Genomic DNA, 15313 nt, shown 5'->3' with positions numbered 1-15313 from the left:
AGGCAGGAGACACTTTACCAGACCTGAGGCAGGCGGCGACAGGCGATGACTATTTGGAGCAAACACAAGCCCCACTCGAATCTATTTGGGCAACCATGTGGCAATAGCCACAAGAAATGGGCAACAAAAAGATAGGAAATTCACGAACAATCCCATTGCCTGGCTGCCCCTGAACCTGTAACCCCATCAACATCTTTGCGGATTACACACAGTCCTCTCCTTTCTCCTCTCTGTGTTTGACACTCCATCTCCATTTGTGTGGCATTAGCTGTCACACGAGCAGCTGCCACACGAGGCCTAAGTTCAAGTTCAAAACGATTGCCCGACACTCGGACACTGGGATTTACCAATAGCAAAATGCTTCCAAGTTTCCAGCTAACTGTCAAATTATTTTCAACAGGAAAGCAACAGTTTTGGGGCTGTGGCAAACCGAATATAAAGATACCTTAAAAGTGCTTACCTTGGAAATGAATGAATGGTGAAAATAGGAAGATGAGGAGCCAAGGGAGGAGCCATGGAAGTCCTAGAAAATAAGAATAATAAATGTTACAAAAATATGAAAAACAAATAGAAATAAATTAAGATTATCCAGTAAGACTCTACCATCCCATAAGTGTTATACTGCCAATCCGTAGTACCCCTTATCGAAGAGCATTAAATACGCATGCGAATTCGAATCAGGTTCGATGCACCTCCTTCAAACAAACACACACCAGCGACCCAACGACACAATTTGCTGCTGCTGCTGCTGCTGCTGCTGTCCGAGTGACTCATAAAAAACCCGATGGCCAAAGACTACGCCGAGCCAAGCAGCTGATTGATAAAGGCAACACGATCCCCACATTGAATATCGTCGAGAGTAAATCAAAGCGATTAGCATAATTTTCGTTCACTCGATCTGTGGCCCATTATCAACTTTCTTGGAATGTTTAACATAAAACGACACTTAAGTGGCGCTCGGGGATACGCTGGGGAGTAGATAAATGTTTGTCGAGTCGGTTGTTGGCCAGCCCCAGCCAAGGTCAAACACACAGCAGAGTGGAGTGGAGTGGAGTGGATTGGAGCCACTGAATCACAATGAGAGGAGAGCCACACATAGCACAGCCCAGCACTGACCACACACAACAAACGGCTCGGCTGGCTCGAACCCAATGAAGATCATCGTCAGTCATGATGGGGTTCGGCACGCGAACGTGATCATCGCCAGGGGAATGTCTCTAATTTTTGTGAACTTCGGGTAATTCCGCAAAGCACTTTTGATTCACTATGAGTAGCCGACAGGCAGAAGTAGCGAGGGAGAAATAAAAATGAATTTTCATGACTCCGATGACGTCTGCATTGACCATGGTTTAAAAACGAGACTGAGCCCCCCGATGACTGTCCATCCGTCGGTCCGATGCGTCGGTTCAGCAGAGCAGAGAGCGGATCGGAGGGACGGGATGATACCAGAGACGTGTCGGAGACGAATGTATGCCAAAAGATCCGGTTTGAGGCAATGCCCAATTCCCAACGAGAGAGACCCGACCCCTTTAACCCCTTTCATTCGTGCGTTGCCTCAGTCGCTCCTCCTCACGGGCCTCTCTGACCCAATTCATAATTGCAGAATTGCATAATCTTTCGCTCTGTTTTTCTCTCTCTCTCTCTCTCTCTTTGTCTTTCTCTCTGGTGTTTCTCAAACTGTTGTTCAGTGCCTTTCCGGGAAGTGTTTTTGGTCAAAATCCCACATGAAAAATCATCACAAAAAATAATAAAAATAAAAATAACAACCAGAGCGAACTAATTTGGACTTTATGTGAGATTTACACACAATTTTAACATATTCACTCCCCAGGGGGATTGCTTCATCGGGAGGATGACAGTTTTATGGAAGATTTTCAGTAGTTAAAGCCGAGAGACATGGAGAGGGAACTCTTGCTAGTCGAGGGGGAACATGAGATATGGGATAATATTTGCGGGGTAACTAATATAAGTTGCAAGAAGGAACAGGGTGCCATGCATGCAGATAAATCGCTCCATAGCGATTAGCAAACTCTTCCACCAATCTCTGAAATCTATTCATTCCATGGGAAATTTGATTTCTGACTTTTACTCAATTCTATGCTTTTTTATATATTTTTGTGCACTGATCTGGGACCAGTTCCTTTTATATGGATAGTAGATAGATCCTTTAAGACCCTCTCCTAGCTTTCCCAGACTACAGTTATTCTATAGGGAATAAGTTTAACTCCTTCAAGTTTAACTCCTGCAGTAATTATTTCTTAATTAAGGGTACTCCAAATGAAACATCTCTGCGTTCCATTGGGATTAGCCCAATGCAACTATAATACTCAAAATAAACTTATTCTTTGCATGTTTTCAGCTTAGACCCCATCGCTAAGTGACCTCCACTCTTCAGCAGAATCGAAGAATCGAAGAAAAAACCCAACCGAATAATGAGTACCCCCAAAAATAAAAGTGTCGAGAAAAAGAGACACACAGACACAGAGAGGGAATGAGACGAAGAGGGGTATGGGTTGCCAAACATTGTCGCAGTCGCAGCTTTGTCGCTCTTTTGTTTTGGGCCCCCGATTCGCAAACTGCGAGAGCAAGAGGGAAGCAACGCAGAAAGAGAGAGACGCCGCTGCGCCTGCGTGCGGCGTTTTGTATAAAATGTGCGCCGCCGACGAAAGCGAAATCAGTGAACGACTTGCCGACGAACGAGCAGCACGAAGCATAAGTGCAAAAGTGCAGAAAGTGAAGTGAAAGGATAACAGAGACAATCAATAAATCAATTACATAAAGGATTATCGAGAGAAGGGAAACACGCATTGACCCACCAGTGGATTATTATTTATAATTGAAAACAGACAAAAGGTGAGTGATCAAAAGTGACAAAATACTCCCCAGTGAACACATCCACAAAGTGAACCCAAAGATCGCCCATAAAAAAGGGATACAGATCCATCAATTGCGTTCCACTATTGTAATACCCAGAAAAACCCACACACACACAGCGAACCGTCATTAAAGTCAATCGGAAAAGCGAAACTTTCTCTGCGAAAAAAGAAAAACCTCCCAGAGATAGACAGACAGACAGAGACACACAGGAAAAACACACACCCTGAATTGCAGCAGCAACATTAAGCATTCAAGATCCAAAACCCATTGCAATGCAACGCTGCACACGACTTCCGCCCCCATCAAAGATCACACCCGAAAGATCCATTTACATAATGAAAGATCGCTCAAGACTCCACTCCGAGTCGTCTCCGCATCGTCTGGCGACCCAACAGTGACATAAGAGTGCAGTGCAAAAGTCGCAAAGCAAAGCAAAGCAAAATAAAAGCAAAAGAAAAGTGAAACAAAAATATACAGAAATAAACGAACCGGAAAGCGGCTGTCAAGGCAGAGATCAGCCTGGAGCTTGAGCGATTGTCCGGAGTCAGAGCCGCAAGGAAAATTACCTCATAAATTACACAGAAAGAGAGGCAGAGAGTGTGGCGAGGCGGCGGCTATCTCTCTCCACCATTTCGAAAAAAAGTAACAACGGTCTGCGACCTCCAACGAAAGTAAAAGTCCAAGTCTTATACGACTCTGCCTCTGCCTCTGCCACTGACTGGACTGACACTGACTCATACGAAGATTTCAAGATACGAACCGGTTTTTGGATGTTGGTTTTTCGGTTTCGTTTGGGGATTGCTTCAGCAGTCGTGAAAGATAGGAAAGGAGGGTGGAGTGGTGGAGAAATGTAAACTGGGACAATGACTTGGGGGTAATGGTGTCAAGAGACGCCGCCACTCTGGCTTCAGGTTATGCAATCCTCGACTCATAAATCAATTTTATTTTACTTCCAGACACTCCTCCACACACAATGAGAATGCGAGAGAGTCTGATGGCAGTTCTGCTGCTGGCCACCGCCACACTGGCCGCCGATTGGGGCAACGAGTGGGCGCCCATGGAGTCTGCCATGCCCAGCAGACGCTCCGTGGACACAAAGGACGCCGCTGGAGAGTCAGAGACGGAGGTGCAGGGACGCTACCTGGTGCACGAATCCATGCAGAGCAACAGCACCTCGGAGATCGATACGATCATCGAGCAGCTGCTCAACTCCCGCCGGGAGGGACGCAACCTGGGGGAGTACGACGCCGTCTATGCCGATGGGAACATCGACCAGGCCCTGCAGCAGGGCAACGACATGCAGGCGCGTAACCTCATCCGCGACAAGCTCTGCGGACTGGGTCTGATGAGCTGCGAGGTGGAGGAGAAGCGTCCCTTCTACTCCACCATCTACGCCCAGGGTCCACCTCCGCCGTCTGGCTACAGCGGCGGCCCCTACGGCCCGGCCAAGCCAATGCCTCCTCCGGGATACTTTGGTGGACGTCCGCCCATGGGCCCTCCTCCCAGCTCCCTCAACTCCTTCGGGCCACCACGCAAGGTCGGCTACGAGGGACCCTACAAGCCCATGTCCGGACCCTACAGACCCAGCGGACCAGGCGGCCAGTTCGGAGGCCAATACCTGGAGCATCCTCCCCCGTCGGCCATTGATGGTTCTCTGGATGGAATCACCTACACGAAGCCACCGCCCGGAGCTCTGATCTACGACAGCAAGCCGCCAGGACCCATCTATCCGGGTGGTCCCAATGGTGGTCCCGTCTACAATGGTCCCTCCTCGAACCTCAACTCAAACTCGAACGGTCTTCCGCCCTACAACTATGAGAACCCCGAGGGCGGCATCCAGGGCTCACCCTCCTCCCTGAACGGCTTCTACTCCTCGCAGCAGTCCTCCTCCTCCTCTTCGGCAGCCACTTCCTCCAGCACCAAGGTCGTCGTTGGGGCTCCCATCGATGCGGGTCTCCAGCAGCACGTGCACCACCACTACCACCATGTCGAGGGCACGGAGGGAGTCAAGGTACCCAGCGTTCCCATCCCCATCAGCTCCGGCCAGACGATCAACACGGACTTCAGTGCCCTGGCCCAGTCCTCCGCCACGTACACGCCCCAGGCCTCCTCCTCCGGCTCCTACTCCCAGTCGAATGCCTTCAACGCTGGCTTCAATGGCGCCTCCCAGGGCGGACTCCTGTCCCAGGGCGCTCAGAGCGGTTTCAGTGGACTCACCCAGAAGCCAGGTCTCTCCGGTGACATCTACAAACCCAACTCGGGATTGAGCAGCTTCGGCGGCAACTCGGGAGGCTTCGGACAGAGCGGCTTTGGATCGACGCCCAGCTCCAGCTACCACAGCCAGAATCCCGACTACTACAAGAAGGAACTGCAGACAGGAGCCTCGAACAATTACAATGGCATCTCCGGCGGATACCAGGGACAGGGACAAGGACAGGGACAGTACCAGGGACAAGGACAGGGTGGCTACGACACCGCTCGCCAGCAGATCGTTGACTGCCAGTGCGTTCCGTTCAACCAGTGCCCCGCTGCCGATCGCATTGGCCGCAAGGAGGATCTGATTCTCCCCATCGATCCCCGCAATCTGGGCAAGGACATCGAGGCACTCAGCGAGGATGTGCCCGCTGGCAATGCCACCGCCAAGGCAGACACCAAGAAGGATGAGAAGCAGGACAAGGATGAGAAGAAACGCACTCGCCGCCAGGCCATCTCCGATGACCAGAAGGACCAGGATGACAACAGCGATCTGTCGCTCGATGCTCAAGGGGTAAGTGTCTTAGAACTTAGAAATAGAAAGAAACCCTTTAAGAACCCCCTAAGAATGTTTAGCTAGTGGCCCGACTAATGCAAATCACACATAGTTAATGACTAATCGAATCGAGTTTTAGCAATAGCAAATCCTCCTCTACCACACACAACCACGCATCCAAATCAATCAATCAATCTACCAACTGCACCCATCAAACAATCAATCAATCAACCGATCAACGCTCCTCCAACGCTCCTTCAATGTACAACTAAACCTCGTTCGTCGACTAAAACCAGCCCTAACCAAAAGCACAGCCAAAACAACTACAAACAACAAGGGGTACCAAGGTCGCACGCCTGCATCCTGCATCCTGGAGTCCGCGTACTGATCCGTTCGTGTCTCCTCCCTCTCAGCGCCAGGGGCTACCGCTCGGGCAATCTCCCTTGGCACTGCCCGCCCTGCAGGCCATCGAGCTGATCCAACGGAAAGTTCTGCCCACCTACGGCGTGTCCTTTGGCCTGCCCTACCCCAGTGGGGCATATGGCGGCTACCCGGTGAATGTCCTGGGCGATCAGTATCCCGCGCAGAATCCCAACTTTGGCTCCTTGGGCCCGAATGGCCTCAATCTGGGTCTGGTCAATGTCAATCCGCTGGTGTCCGTGCAGGTGGCCAAGACGGACTACGGGGAGAAGGTGGTGAAGCCGCTGGTCAATCTCCATGTCACGCCCAATGCGAATCTCATCCAGAAAGTGGGCGACTTCTTCAAGCGAAAGCCCAACGAGGTGCACAGCACACACTACCATCACCACGATCACTTCAGCGGCTACGAGCACCACGACTACGATCACCACGAGCACCACGATCATCACGATCTCCACGATTACGATCATCATCACTATGGGGGATACAGTGGATCGACGGGGCCACACTTCAGTGTCGAAATGGTGCCGAGCACTCCGATCTTCGAGTACCACAGCGGCCCCTCAGCGCCCAGCTACCAGCATCATCAACATCACCACGAGTCGCCTCCATCTGCCTACGAGAGCTCCTACAACTCTGTCTATCCCGGCTCCAGCCCGGACTTTGGCTCGAGTGGCTTTGGCGGCTACGGGGAGTACTCCCAGCATGTGGAACGAAGTGTCAATGTGAGCGCGGAGCCATCAGCCTCGAGACGGGGCAAACAACTGCATCTGGGTCCCCTGTACAACATTCCCACGCCTGCCCCAGGCGCGGCAGCTGGCAGTGATTATGTCTCCTTTCCAAGGGATCGCAGGAGGAGGAGCGTTGAGCAGTCGAGGAAGCGTCGCAGTGTGTGGGAGAGTACAGCCGAGGAGGAGGTAACCGTGTGTTGATCTTGCAGAAAGTCTCAGTCTAAACCATTCGCAAAATCCATCCAAATGTCATGCTAATGGAACTCCCTCTTCCTACTTGCAGCGCGCTTACTATGGCAACCGTCCCGTGGAGAAGACTTGCCGCGCGAATGAGGTCTGCTGCCGTCGTCCTGTGCGTCCCCAGGCACCGCCCCAGCAGCAGTTGGGTCGCTGCGGTGTGAGGAATGCCGCTGGCATCACTGGCCGCATCAAGAACCCCGTCTACGTCGATGGCGACAGCGAGTTCGGCGAGTATCCCTGGCACGTGGCCATCCTGAAGAAGGACCCCAAGGAGTCGATCTACGCCTGCGGCGGCACCCTCATCGATGCCCAGCACATCATCTCCGCCGCTCATTGCATTAAATCGTAAGTGCCAAACACTCCACCAAAGCCCCTGCCGATCATCTCTATAATTTGTACGTTCTTTGTCCATCCTGCAGTCAAAATGGCTTCGATCTTCGTGTGCGCCTGGGCGAATGGGATGTCAATCACGACGTTGAGTTCTTCCCCTACATTGAGCGCGATGTCGTCTCCGTGCACATCCATCCCGAGTACTATGCCGGCACCCTGGACAACGATCTGGCCATCCTGAAGCTCGACCAGCCCGTGGACTTCACCAAGAACCCGCACATCAGCCCCGCCTGCCTGCCCGACAAGTACTCCGACTTCACCGGCGCCCGCTGCTGGACCACTGGCTGGGGCAAGGACGCCTTCGGCGAGCACGGAAAGTACCAGAACATCCTCAAGGAGGTCGATGTGCCCATCCTCTCGCACCACCAGTGCGAGGCGCAGCTGAGAAACACCCGCCTGGGCTACAGCTACAAACTCAATCCCGGATTCGTGTGCGCCGGCGGAGAGGAGGGCAAGGATGCCTGCAAGGGCGATGGCGGCGGTCCTCTGGTCTGCGAGCGCAACGGAGTCTGGAATGTCGTCGGTGTCGTCTCCTGGGGCATTGGCTGCGGCCAGGTGAACGTTCCCGGTGTCTATGTGAAGGTCTCTTCGTACCTCCCCTGGATCCAGCAGATCACCCAGAGCTATCAATGATTAGCGGCTGCTCCCGAGGAGGTTCCATCGTTAACGGCCTACCATGCAGCCACCACCAGCATCGAAGACCATGAAGCAGACCATGCCGAAGAGCATGCCATAGATGATGCCTCCGATGAGTTTGTTTTCCATTTTTGATCAGCCATCCGACCATCCGCCCATCCGTCCATCAGCCACTTATGCAACACTCTCGCTAGCCTACCATTTGCCACCATCTTTTGTGGCATTTGTCATCGTATTTATTTTGGGACACTCCTTTCTACTCTCGTCTATTACGAGCTCGTTTTCGTTTGTTATTTGTGGTGCGCGAGTCGAGAGTAGGCTTCATCCACCATTATCTATCGTCCGCCCACGGCCTACCCGTGATTGTTGCTCTTTTGGAGGCGCTTTTGCCTCCTCTTTTGTTGATATTTTGTGCACTTTGTGTCTACGGATCGCTGTGCATTCGAGTTCCGATTTTGTCTTGTAAAATAGTTATTGTTTGTAGTGATTAATTTATTTTTATATTTGTAATAAATTAATAATTATGTATTTAAATAAAATAATTTATGAACAAAATAATCATCCATCGAGGAACTTGTCAATGTGATGACACTTTTATGAAGAAATTAGGACTGAGATTTTGGAGTCAATGTTGGAATGGAACTGAAGGTTGAGGGATTCCTATTAACACTCGGCAAACGAATGCCAAAGGCTGCAGCCAAAGATTTCTGGCAGAAATAATAAACTAATTTGATTATGGATCATTCAATAGGAATTTAACTGAATAATGAGTTGCAATCTTCCATCTAGTATTCACGGAGAAACCATTTCTCAATCAGTGGTTTAATTAGGATTGCCGAGGAAATTTTATAAAATCACCAGCTGTTTCTATGAACGAAAAAGGAACGAATATCTGTACGGATCTTAGGTATTTTCTGGACATTTCTCGATCCAAAGTGTTTCATTTTCCTTTTTTTTTATACTTTCTGGGCATATTCCATTTACCAGTTCATATAGGATCCCTCTCATCATTTTTCCCAATTAAATTTCATTATGCAAAGTTAACCAAAATTTCCCCAGACTTCCCCATTTTCATAAATAATCAAAATAATCATCCACTTAATCTGCATACATATGTACATAGACAGTATAGTAGTTTCAGGCGTAATCCCCCGAAATCACAGCACCGATGAGCACATAAAGCCTCCGTCATAAGAGCGACTTTAAGTTCAATTACAAACGAGTGCAGTCCATAAAATGCAAATTAAATTTAAAGCATTAAGAAAACAACTTTACACTGTCCGGCTGCCACTACACTGAGTACACTGTGGAGTGCAGTGGGAGAAGCAAGCGTGTCAGCAAACCATTAAAAGACGCCACCGAATCATGGACCAACAAATGTGGTCGCAGCGCTTCCTCAAAAAGGGGGCACTCAGAGAGAGAGAGAGAGAGAGAGAGAGAGAGAGAGAGAGAGAGAGAGAGAGAGAGAGAGAGTATGTGTGGAGCTACGATCATCAGTTAAATTTAAAAACCGCAACCGACTTTCCGCAACTTGAATGTTTCTGCATCGCTGGACCCCAATCGAGTTATAAATGAAAGATTGCCCACGGGGAGGAGGTTCAATGCAGTTCGAGCAGCGTTAGGGAGATGTACGTCAAAGGATTACGGTTCCAGCTCTGCCAGATGGTGATAGGTAAGGAAAAAGGGATATGGAATACCCCCACCCAGAGGAGCATCAAGTGGATAATTATTCGAACTCCCTCCCTACAGTGATGCTCTTTGCCGAGGCCTTGGGGCGCCTGCACAAGAGGAATGGCTACCACTATAGACCCCAGCAGCCGCCGCCGTTGCCGCCGCAGCACCATCAGAACGGATACTATGAGTCTCTGCATCCGGCAGTGGAGCCCCCCGAGCCAGAGAAGCCACAGCACAGCAGTCCCAAGAGCTACTACAGCCAGTCGGGGAGCAGCAGCAGCAGCAGCAAGGGGAATCATGGCTACAGCATTGGCAGCGGCCTCCGCTCCATAGCCCAAGGATCGGCGGATCAGGCGCACAGCGCCGTGTCTAACCAGCATGCGGCGGCCAAGCAGGCGGCATACATCGCACAGAACACTCTCGCCCAGGCAGCATCCCAGGCATCGGCCACGGCCCAGGCGGCGCTTGCGGGGAAGGAAGTGGTGCTGCAGGAACTGGAGCAGCAGGCGGCCGAGGCCCAGCGTGCGCTTTCCCGCGAGCTGGAGCAGCTTAAGGCTGCGAAGATCTCCTCAAGGCTGGCCCAGCAGACGGCGCAGGCCGCCCATCATCACATCTCCGTCCTCACGGCGGCCGTAAACAATGCAAAGTCCGTGGCCGAACAGGCGGAGCAGACCTCCAGTGAGGTTTCCAACCAGCTAGGATCCCAGTCCACAATGGTGGGCCAGGCCAAGAACCGGCTGGAGCAAGTGGAGGAGCAGCTGCAGCAGGCGCGCGTCGATTACGCGGCCACCAAAGAGTCGGCTCTCAAGGCAGCCTCTTCGGCGGCTGCAGCTCAGGTGAATGCCTCCAAGGCGGCGCAGCATGCCACCATTGGTCTGCACGAGAGCACAAATCAGGTGGACCACCATCATGAGGAGCACGAGCTTACAGAGGAATCGTACGATGAGCACATTGACACCAGCGGCGTGGGCCACACGGCGTCAGGGGACGAGCACACGCGCAATGTGTACTCCCAGTGAAGGTTTCTTGTGTAACGCAACCCCTTATTTATCTATTTAATAAACTATTATAGTCAGACTTACGTGGCTGTGAGTTATGTCTGCTTTTCACACACTTAATCACACTTTTATATCACTTTATTAACTTTGTTATTGAACTATTTGCGCGTAAAGCACGTGATTATCGATACCGATATCAAAAATTGCGCCTGACAGCACCGCATTAAGTTTCCAGAGACCTGTTAACTTAACAGAGCAGCTCAGCTGTTTGTGTCCGCGCTTGCCTGTGAGTGGCACTCAGTGTGACCATTTAAAAAATTGTCAAAACGTTGCATTCCGTTCCCACTCACGTAACGTTTTATGCTATTTTTGTTGGTTGACATTTTTAGTTTTAAACTTAGTTAGTAAACATCCTAACAAAAGGAACTCGTGAAAAGTAGCCAATCTTATGAAGAATTGATTGATTAATCGGATAAAATTATAGTTTTAGCTCGGAGACTCCTAACTAGCTAATAAATTTAAATAGAACATCAAAATCGAGGAAAATTATTTAAGATTCACGGTATATTTACAGTATATTTTGAAAATGAAAGGGTATATTTCCGAGGGTCTGTCTTAACTTTTGATACTTTTCATACACAATTTTTAAAAACATTAAATCATTCTATTTCTAGTGTTCGTTCGGCAAACAACTCTTTTTTGAGTTCAAAATTTTCAGTAACTTTTTTATAATATTCAACACAAAACTGAAGTATCTGGTCAATGCGGACTCATCTCTGCGACCAACCAATTTCGCTGTAGCGATTAAATATCAAAAAAAAAAAAAAAAAACATTAAAAGTGTAACTTAAAATGGCACAGAAAGTAATCAAGTACATTGGCCGCACCACAGACTTTAAGGGCAACACGCTGTGGGAGCTGGTGTCTAACCTCCCGAACTGGGGAGTCGGCCGCATGGTCATACGTAACATGTTCCAGCGCTACCCGGAGCCCTGCTACATGAGGATCCTCCAGGTGCAGGCGGTGGACGAGCAGCCGGACCAGATCCGCAAGGTGCGCGTAACCGTGGAGAAGACCTGGCGCGGCGTCACCCAGCCAAAGCCCGTGGAGATCTACAGCACCAGCTACAAGGCCGACTACGAGCTGGTGCCGCAGGCGGAGGAGGCAAAGTTCCTCAGCAACCAAAAGAAGGTGGCCCCAGTGCTGCTGCCCACAAAGATCGATCTGCCGCCGCTGCTGCGCGAGTACGTGCGGGAGGAGACGGGCGAGGCCAATCCCTTCATGAAAGTCCACTTCAAAAAGACCCACAACAAGCAGGCGCGCATAGCCCAGCCGGGGGAGCAGCCCACCCTGCAGGTCAGCATGGATCTGGGCCAGCCCAAGCCAGTCAGCTCCAAGCTCTACGAAGGCCTGCTGTGAAAAGGAAGCCCGAACCGGACCGGACCGACTGTGCACTGTTATTAAAATATTAAATACTTTTAATATACAATTTACCTTAAGAACAACGTAGAATTTGTTTACAAATGAATCTGTATTTACATGGATTAGACTCTGGAATGGATGAGCTTGGACTTGGATCATTTGGAGGCCTCCAGGGAGCGCAGCTTGCGCGTCAGATTGTCCACCTCGAGGCCCAGCATGTCGAGGTTCTCCTTCAGCGTAATGTTCTTCAGCAGCGTGTCCTCCAGCACGGTCTGCAGCTTCTTGTTAATCTCCAGCGACAGCTCCAGGGACATGCCCTTGCTCTCGCTGCCCTTGGAGCCCCCGTAGATGGCCGCCATGATGCCGTTGCCGTACTTTACGAGTTCGCTCTTGTTTTGGTCGCTCTTCGAGGAGGTGAGGGCGCCCGCCGTCTGGTCCCTGAGCATGTAGTGCTGGACCACTTTTGACTTTTTCTGCACCTCGGACACCAGGGCAGCCGTGTGGTTCTCCAGGAACTCGATCCGTTCCGTTTGTCTCGCTGTCGCCTGCTGCAGCCGCAGAATGCGCTCGACGAGAACCTTCTTGGACGGCACCGCCTGTAGGTCCACCTGTTGCGTGCCAGGCGGCGGTGGCACTGCTGTCGCACTGCTGGCCACAGTCTCGGACTCTGAGGATTCGCTGGCCCGCCGGCTGCCGCTGTGCACGCTGCCATGGCTGCTGGTGCGGCTGTGGGTGCGCTGATGCTCCTGATGCTGCGGATAGCCCCCGTTCAGGGCCTGCTGGCAGTTGCAGCAGTAGCTGATTCCACCCTTGGGTTCGGCAACTCCCTTTTTGTACTTTTGCAGCTCCCTCTGGAGCTCTTTGACCACGGTGGCATGCTTGTGCAGGGTGGCCTCAAAGTCCCCCTGGACATTGTCCAGCTTCTCTTTCGTCAGCTCGTAGAGTTTGGTCTTCTCGGAGAGATGCTTGGCCAGCAGCAGCCGCTCCTCGTTCTTCTCCGCAGCCTCGGAGCTCAGCTGATGCTCCAGTTCCCTGTATCTGCAGTCGTAGCCGAGTTTCTCCTGCTTCATCAGCTTGTTCTCCGCCTCGAAACCCTGAGCCTGCCGAAAATAAATACATAATTAGATTGGTGGATCCTCGTTCTCGAGACTTCTAGTGTGCTTTGGTGGCACATGAATACAAGGCCTCGATGGCGCAGTTGGCAGCGCGTAAGTCTCATAATCTTAAGGTCGTGAGTTCGAGCCTCACTCGGGGCAGGTACATTTTTTGCAGCTAATTTTTTATTTTTCTTTATTTTTTTCGGCTCACCTTTGATTCCGCCAGACAAATGTCGTTTTGCAGGCACACGATAAGCTCGCTCATCTCCTTGTTGATTGTGAGCAGCTCCTGCTTCTTGACTTTTAGTTGCTCCAAGTCTGCTTCGTTTTCCTGTGCCTGCAGTTCCAGTTGCTGCACTCGCGCCTGCTGCTCCGATAGCTTTTCTTCGTTGCTATAAAAAAGGATTCGTGAATATTTGCAAATACTTCCACAGTCGCTTCTTTACATTGTGTTCTGAGTGCGCAGCAGTTGCAGTTCCTCGAGTTGTCCCCTTAGCTTGGCCGAATTGAGCAACTCATCGCTGTAGGCTGCCTCCACTCCATTGTGCTGCTCTCGCAATCGATTAAACTCCTCCGTAAGTTGATTATGCTAATAAACAGAAGAGGAAGATAATGATAAAACCGTATATAGGTCAATTTCTATCAATGGTACCTCCAGGGCGAGTTCTTGCAGTTGCTGCTGCAGCTCTTTGTTGGCTTCACTTTGCCTTTGCTGCTCTTTGGTGACTTTTTCGAGAGCCTCAGTCTTGCTTGTGATCTCGTGCTTCAAGAGTATTGTATTGGCTTCGAATTCCATCCGTAGCTTCTCTGAAAAGTTGAGAATCAAACGTTGGGGATGTGTTTCCAAAATAAATTCGAGATTCAACCAACCATTGGCCTTCTCCTCCAGCTTGTTCGGTGCATTTCTCTCCTCCTCCAGCTTGCGCTCAAGTGCCTGCAGTCGGGAAAGGGGATTAGGGAATAGAGAATAGAGAAACCCTCGAGGAGATCACTACGTACCGCCTTTGCCTCCGTTTCGATGTTCAGCTTGTTCATGTGATACTTTAGCTTGGACTCCAGGTGGCCCATCTCCGTTTTGTACTTTTCGCATTCGCGCTGATATTTCCTGACTTCGTTGCACTGAAATGACACCAGCAAAGTATCACAAAATATCATCGGATAGTGACAAAAAAATGTAAATACCTTTTCGTCTATGATGTACGTCATTCGGGACTTCTCCTCGTGGATGGCCATGAAGCGGGTGGAGACGTTCTTCACCTCCTTCTTGGTATCCGCCAGCTGCTTGTCCACCGCCTCCTTTTCCTTTTTGGCATCGATGAGTAGCTTCTCCTTCATGGCAAACTTAATGACTGTCGTCTCCTTTTCCTTGTTAGCCATATGCATTTCCTTGCGAAAGGCCTGCTTCTCCTTGTCCAGGATGGCGTTCTCCCGCTGCAGCAGCGTCATCATGTTGTCCTTCTGGGCATTGGCAGTCCGCAGCTGCTCCAGCTGCTGCTCGTAGCTGCGCCGCTGCTCCTCCAACTGGGCCAGACAGTGCACATGGGACAGTATGTCGTTCTGTGGAGACTTTGTGTGATTCTGTTCCTGGTCCTGCACTTGCAGGTCCCTGAAGCGCATGCTGATCTCCGATGAGGCTTCATCCTGGACGGGCACTTGCTCCAGCACCGCTGCCTTCAAATGCTCAAAGATTTCGGCCTCATTCTTCGCCGCAACTGGTTTATCCGCTATCGACTTTGTTGGCTCTCTTTCTGAACTCTGCTCTATTTTATCGCATTCCAGATGCTGGTTCACCTCCACGTCTCCACTCTCGTTTGTTGTTTCGCCCTCCAGATGTGTGTTTATCTGTCCAGGCTCTATCTCAGACGCCTTCTCTTCACTCCTCTCCTCAGCCGGCGTGGGTGCCTGCGCTGATTCCATATCAATTTGTGACTTAGAGCATTTATTTGTTTAATTCAACAAAAGAAATTGTTTTCGCGTAGTTTTTATATCGAAATGTTGTCTGCTTACAATCGATACATCGTATCGATGGCCAATCAGCTGGTGCTTTATACGATACCCATCGATTCACTTTCATATCGAT

The 15313-nt window shown here is 50.6% G+C and overlaps 4 protein-coding genes and 1 non-coding gene across 6 annotated transcripts; 4 read left to right on the top strand and 1 right to left on the bottom strand.

Annotated features, from left to right (window-relative positions):
* Nucleotides 1-1302: 1302 nt before the first annotated feature.
* On the top strand, nucleotides 1303-12223 carry LOC117894517. The gene is made up of 2 exons (XM_034801629.1): nucleotides 1303-1314; nucleotides 11542-12223. Exon 2 carries the CDS (start codon nucleotides 11567-11569, stop codon nucleotides 12131-12133), a length of 567 nt encoding a protein of 188 aa, XP_034657520.1. The 5' UTR covers nucleotides 1303-1314; nucleotides 11542-11566; the 3' UTR covers nucleotides 12134-12223.
* Nucleotides 2695-8582, top strand: LOC117894500. Of its 2 annotated transcripts, XM_034801608.1 has the most exons (5): nucleotides 2695-2853; nucleotides 3834-5644; nucleotides 6040-6963; nucleotides 7061-7362; nucleotides 7437-8582. In XM_034801608.1, exons 2-5 carry the CDS (start codon nucleotides 3851-3853, stop codon nucleotides 8038-8040), a joined length of 3624 nt encoding a protein of 1207 aa, XP_034657499.1. In that variant the 5' UTR covers nucleotides 2695-2853; nucleotides 3834-3850; the 3' UTR covers nucleotides 8041-8582. The 2 variants fall into 2 exon arrangements, with proteins under 2 accessions (XP_034657499.1, XP_034657500.1); XM_034801609.1 differs by lacking the exon at nucleotides 6040-6963 and having other exon boundaries at nucleotides 7437-8579.
* On the top strand, nucleotides 9548-10789 carry LOC117894506 (uncharacterized protein CG45076). Its single transcript, XM_034801615.1, has 2 exons — nucleotides 9548-9715; nucleotides 9793-10789. The coding sequence occupies exons 1-2, from the start codon at nucleotides 9670-9672 to the stop codon at nucleotides 10734-10736; spliced, it is 990 nt and encodes a 329-aa protein (XP_034657506.1). The 5' UTR covers nucleotides 9548-9669; the 3' UTR covers nucleotides 10737-10789.
* Nucleotides 12175-15223, bottom strand: LOC117894501 (coiled-coil domain-containing protein 186). The gene is made up of 7 exons (XM_034801611.1): nucleotides 14416-15223; nucleotides 14233-14352; nucleotides 14104-14167; nucleotides 13886-14040; nucleotides 13680-13822; nucleotides 13445-13625; nucleotides 12175-13236 (listed from the first exon to the last, which is right to left on the bottom strand). Exons 1-7 carry the CDS (start codon nucleotides 15148-15150, stop codon nucleotides 12292-12294), a joined length of 2343 nt encoding a protein of 780 aa, XP_034657502.1. The 5' UTR covers nucleotides 15151-15223; the 3' UTR covers nucleotides 12175-12291.
* On the top strand, nucleotides 13320-13392 carry Trnam-cau. Its single transcript has one exon. It is a non-coding gene; the product is annotated as a tRNA-Met (tRNA).
* Nucleotides 15224-15313: the final 90 nt, after the last annotated feature.

This window comes from Drosophila subobscura, chromosome J, assembly GCF_008121235.1.
Source record: "Drosophila subobscura isolate 14011-0131.10 chromosome J, UCBerk_Dsub_1.0, whole genome shotgun sequence".
Lineage (NCBI taxonomy): Eukaryota > Metazoa > Arthropoda > Insecta > Diptera > Drosophilidae > Drosophila > Drosophila subobscura.
This window is presented reverse-complemented; position numbering and strand designations above follow the sequence as displayed.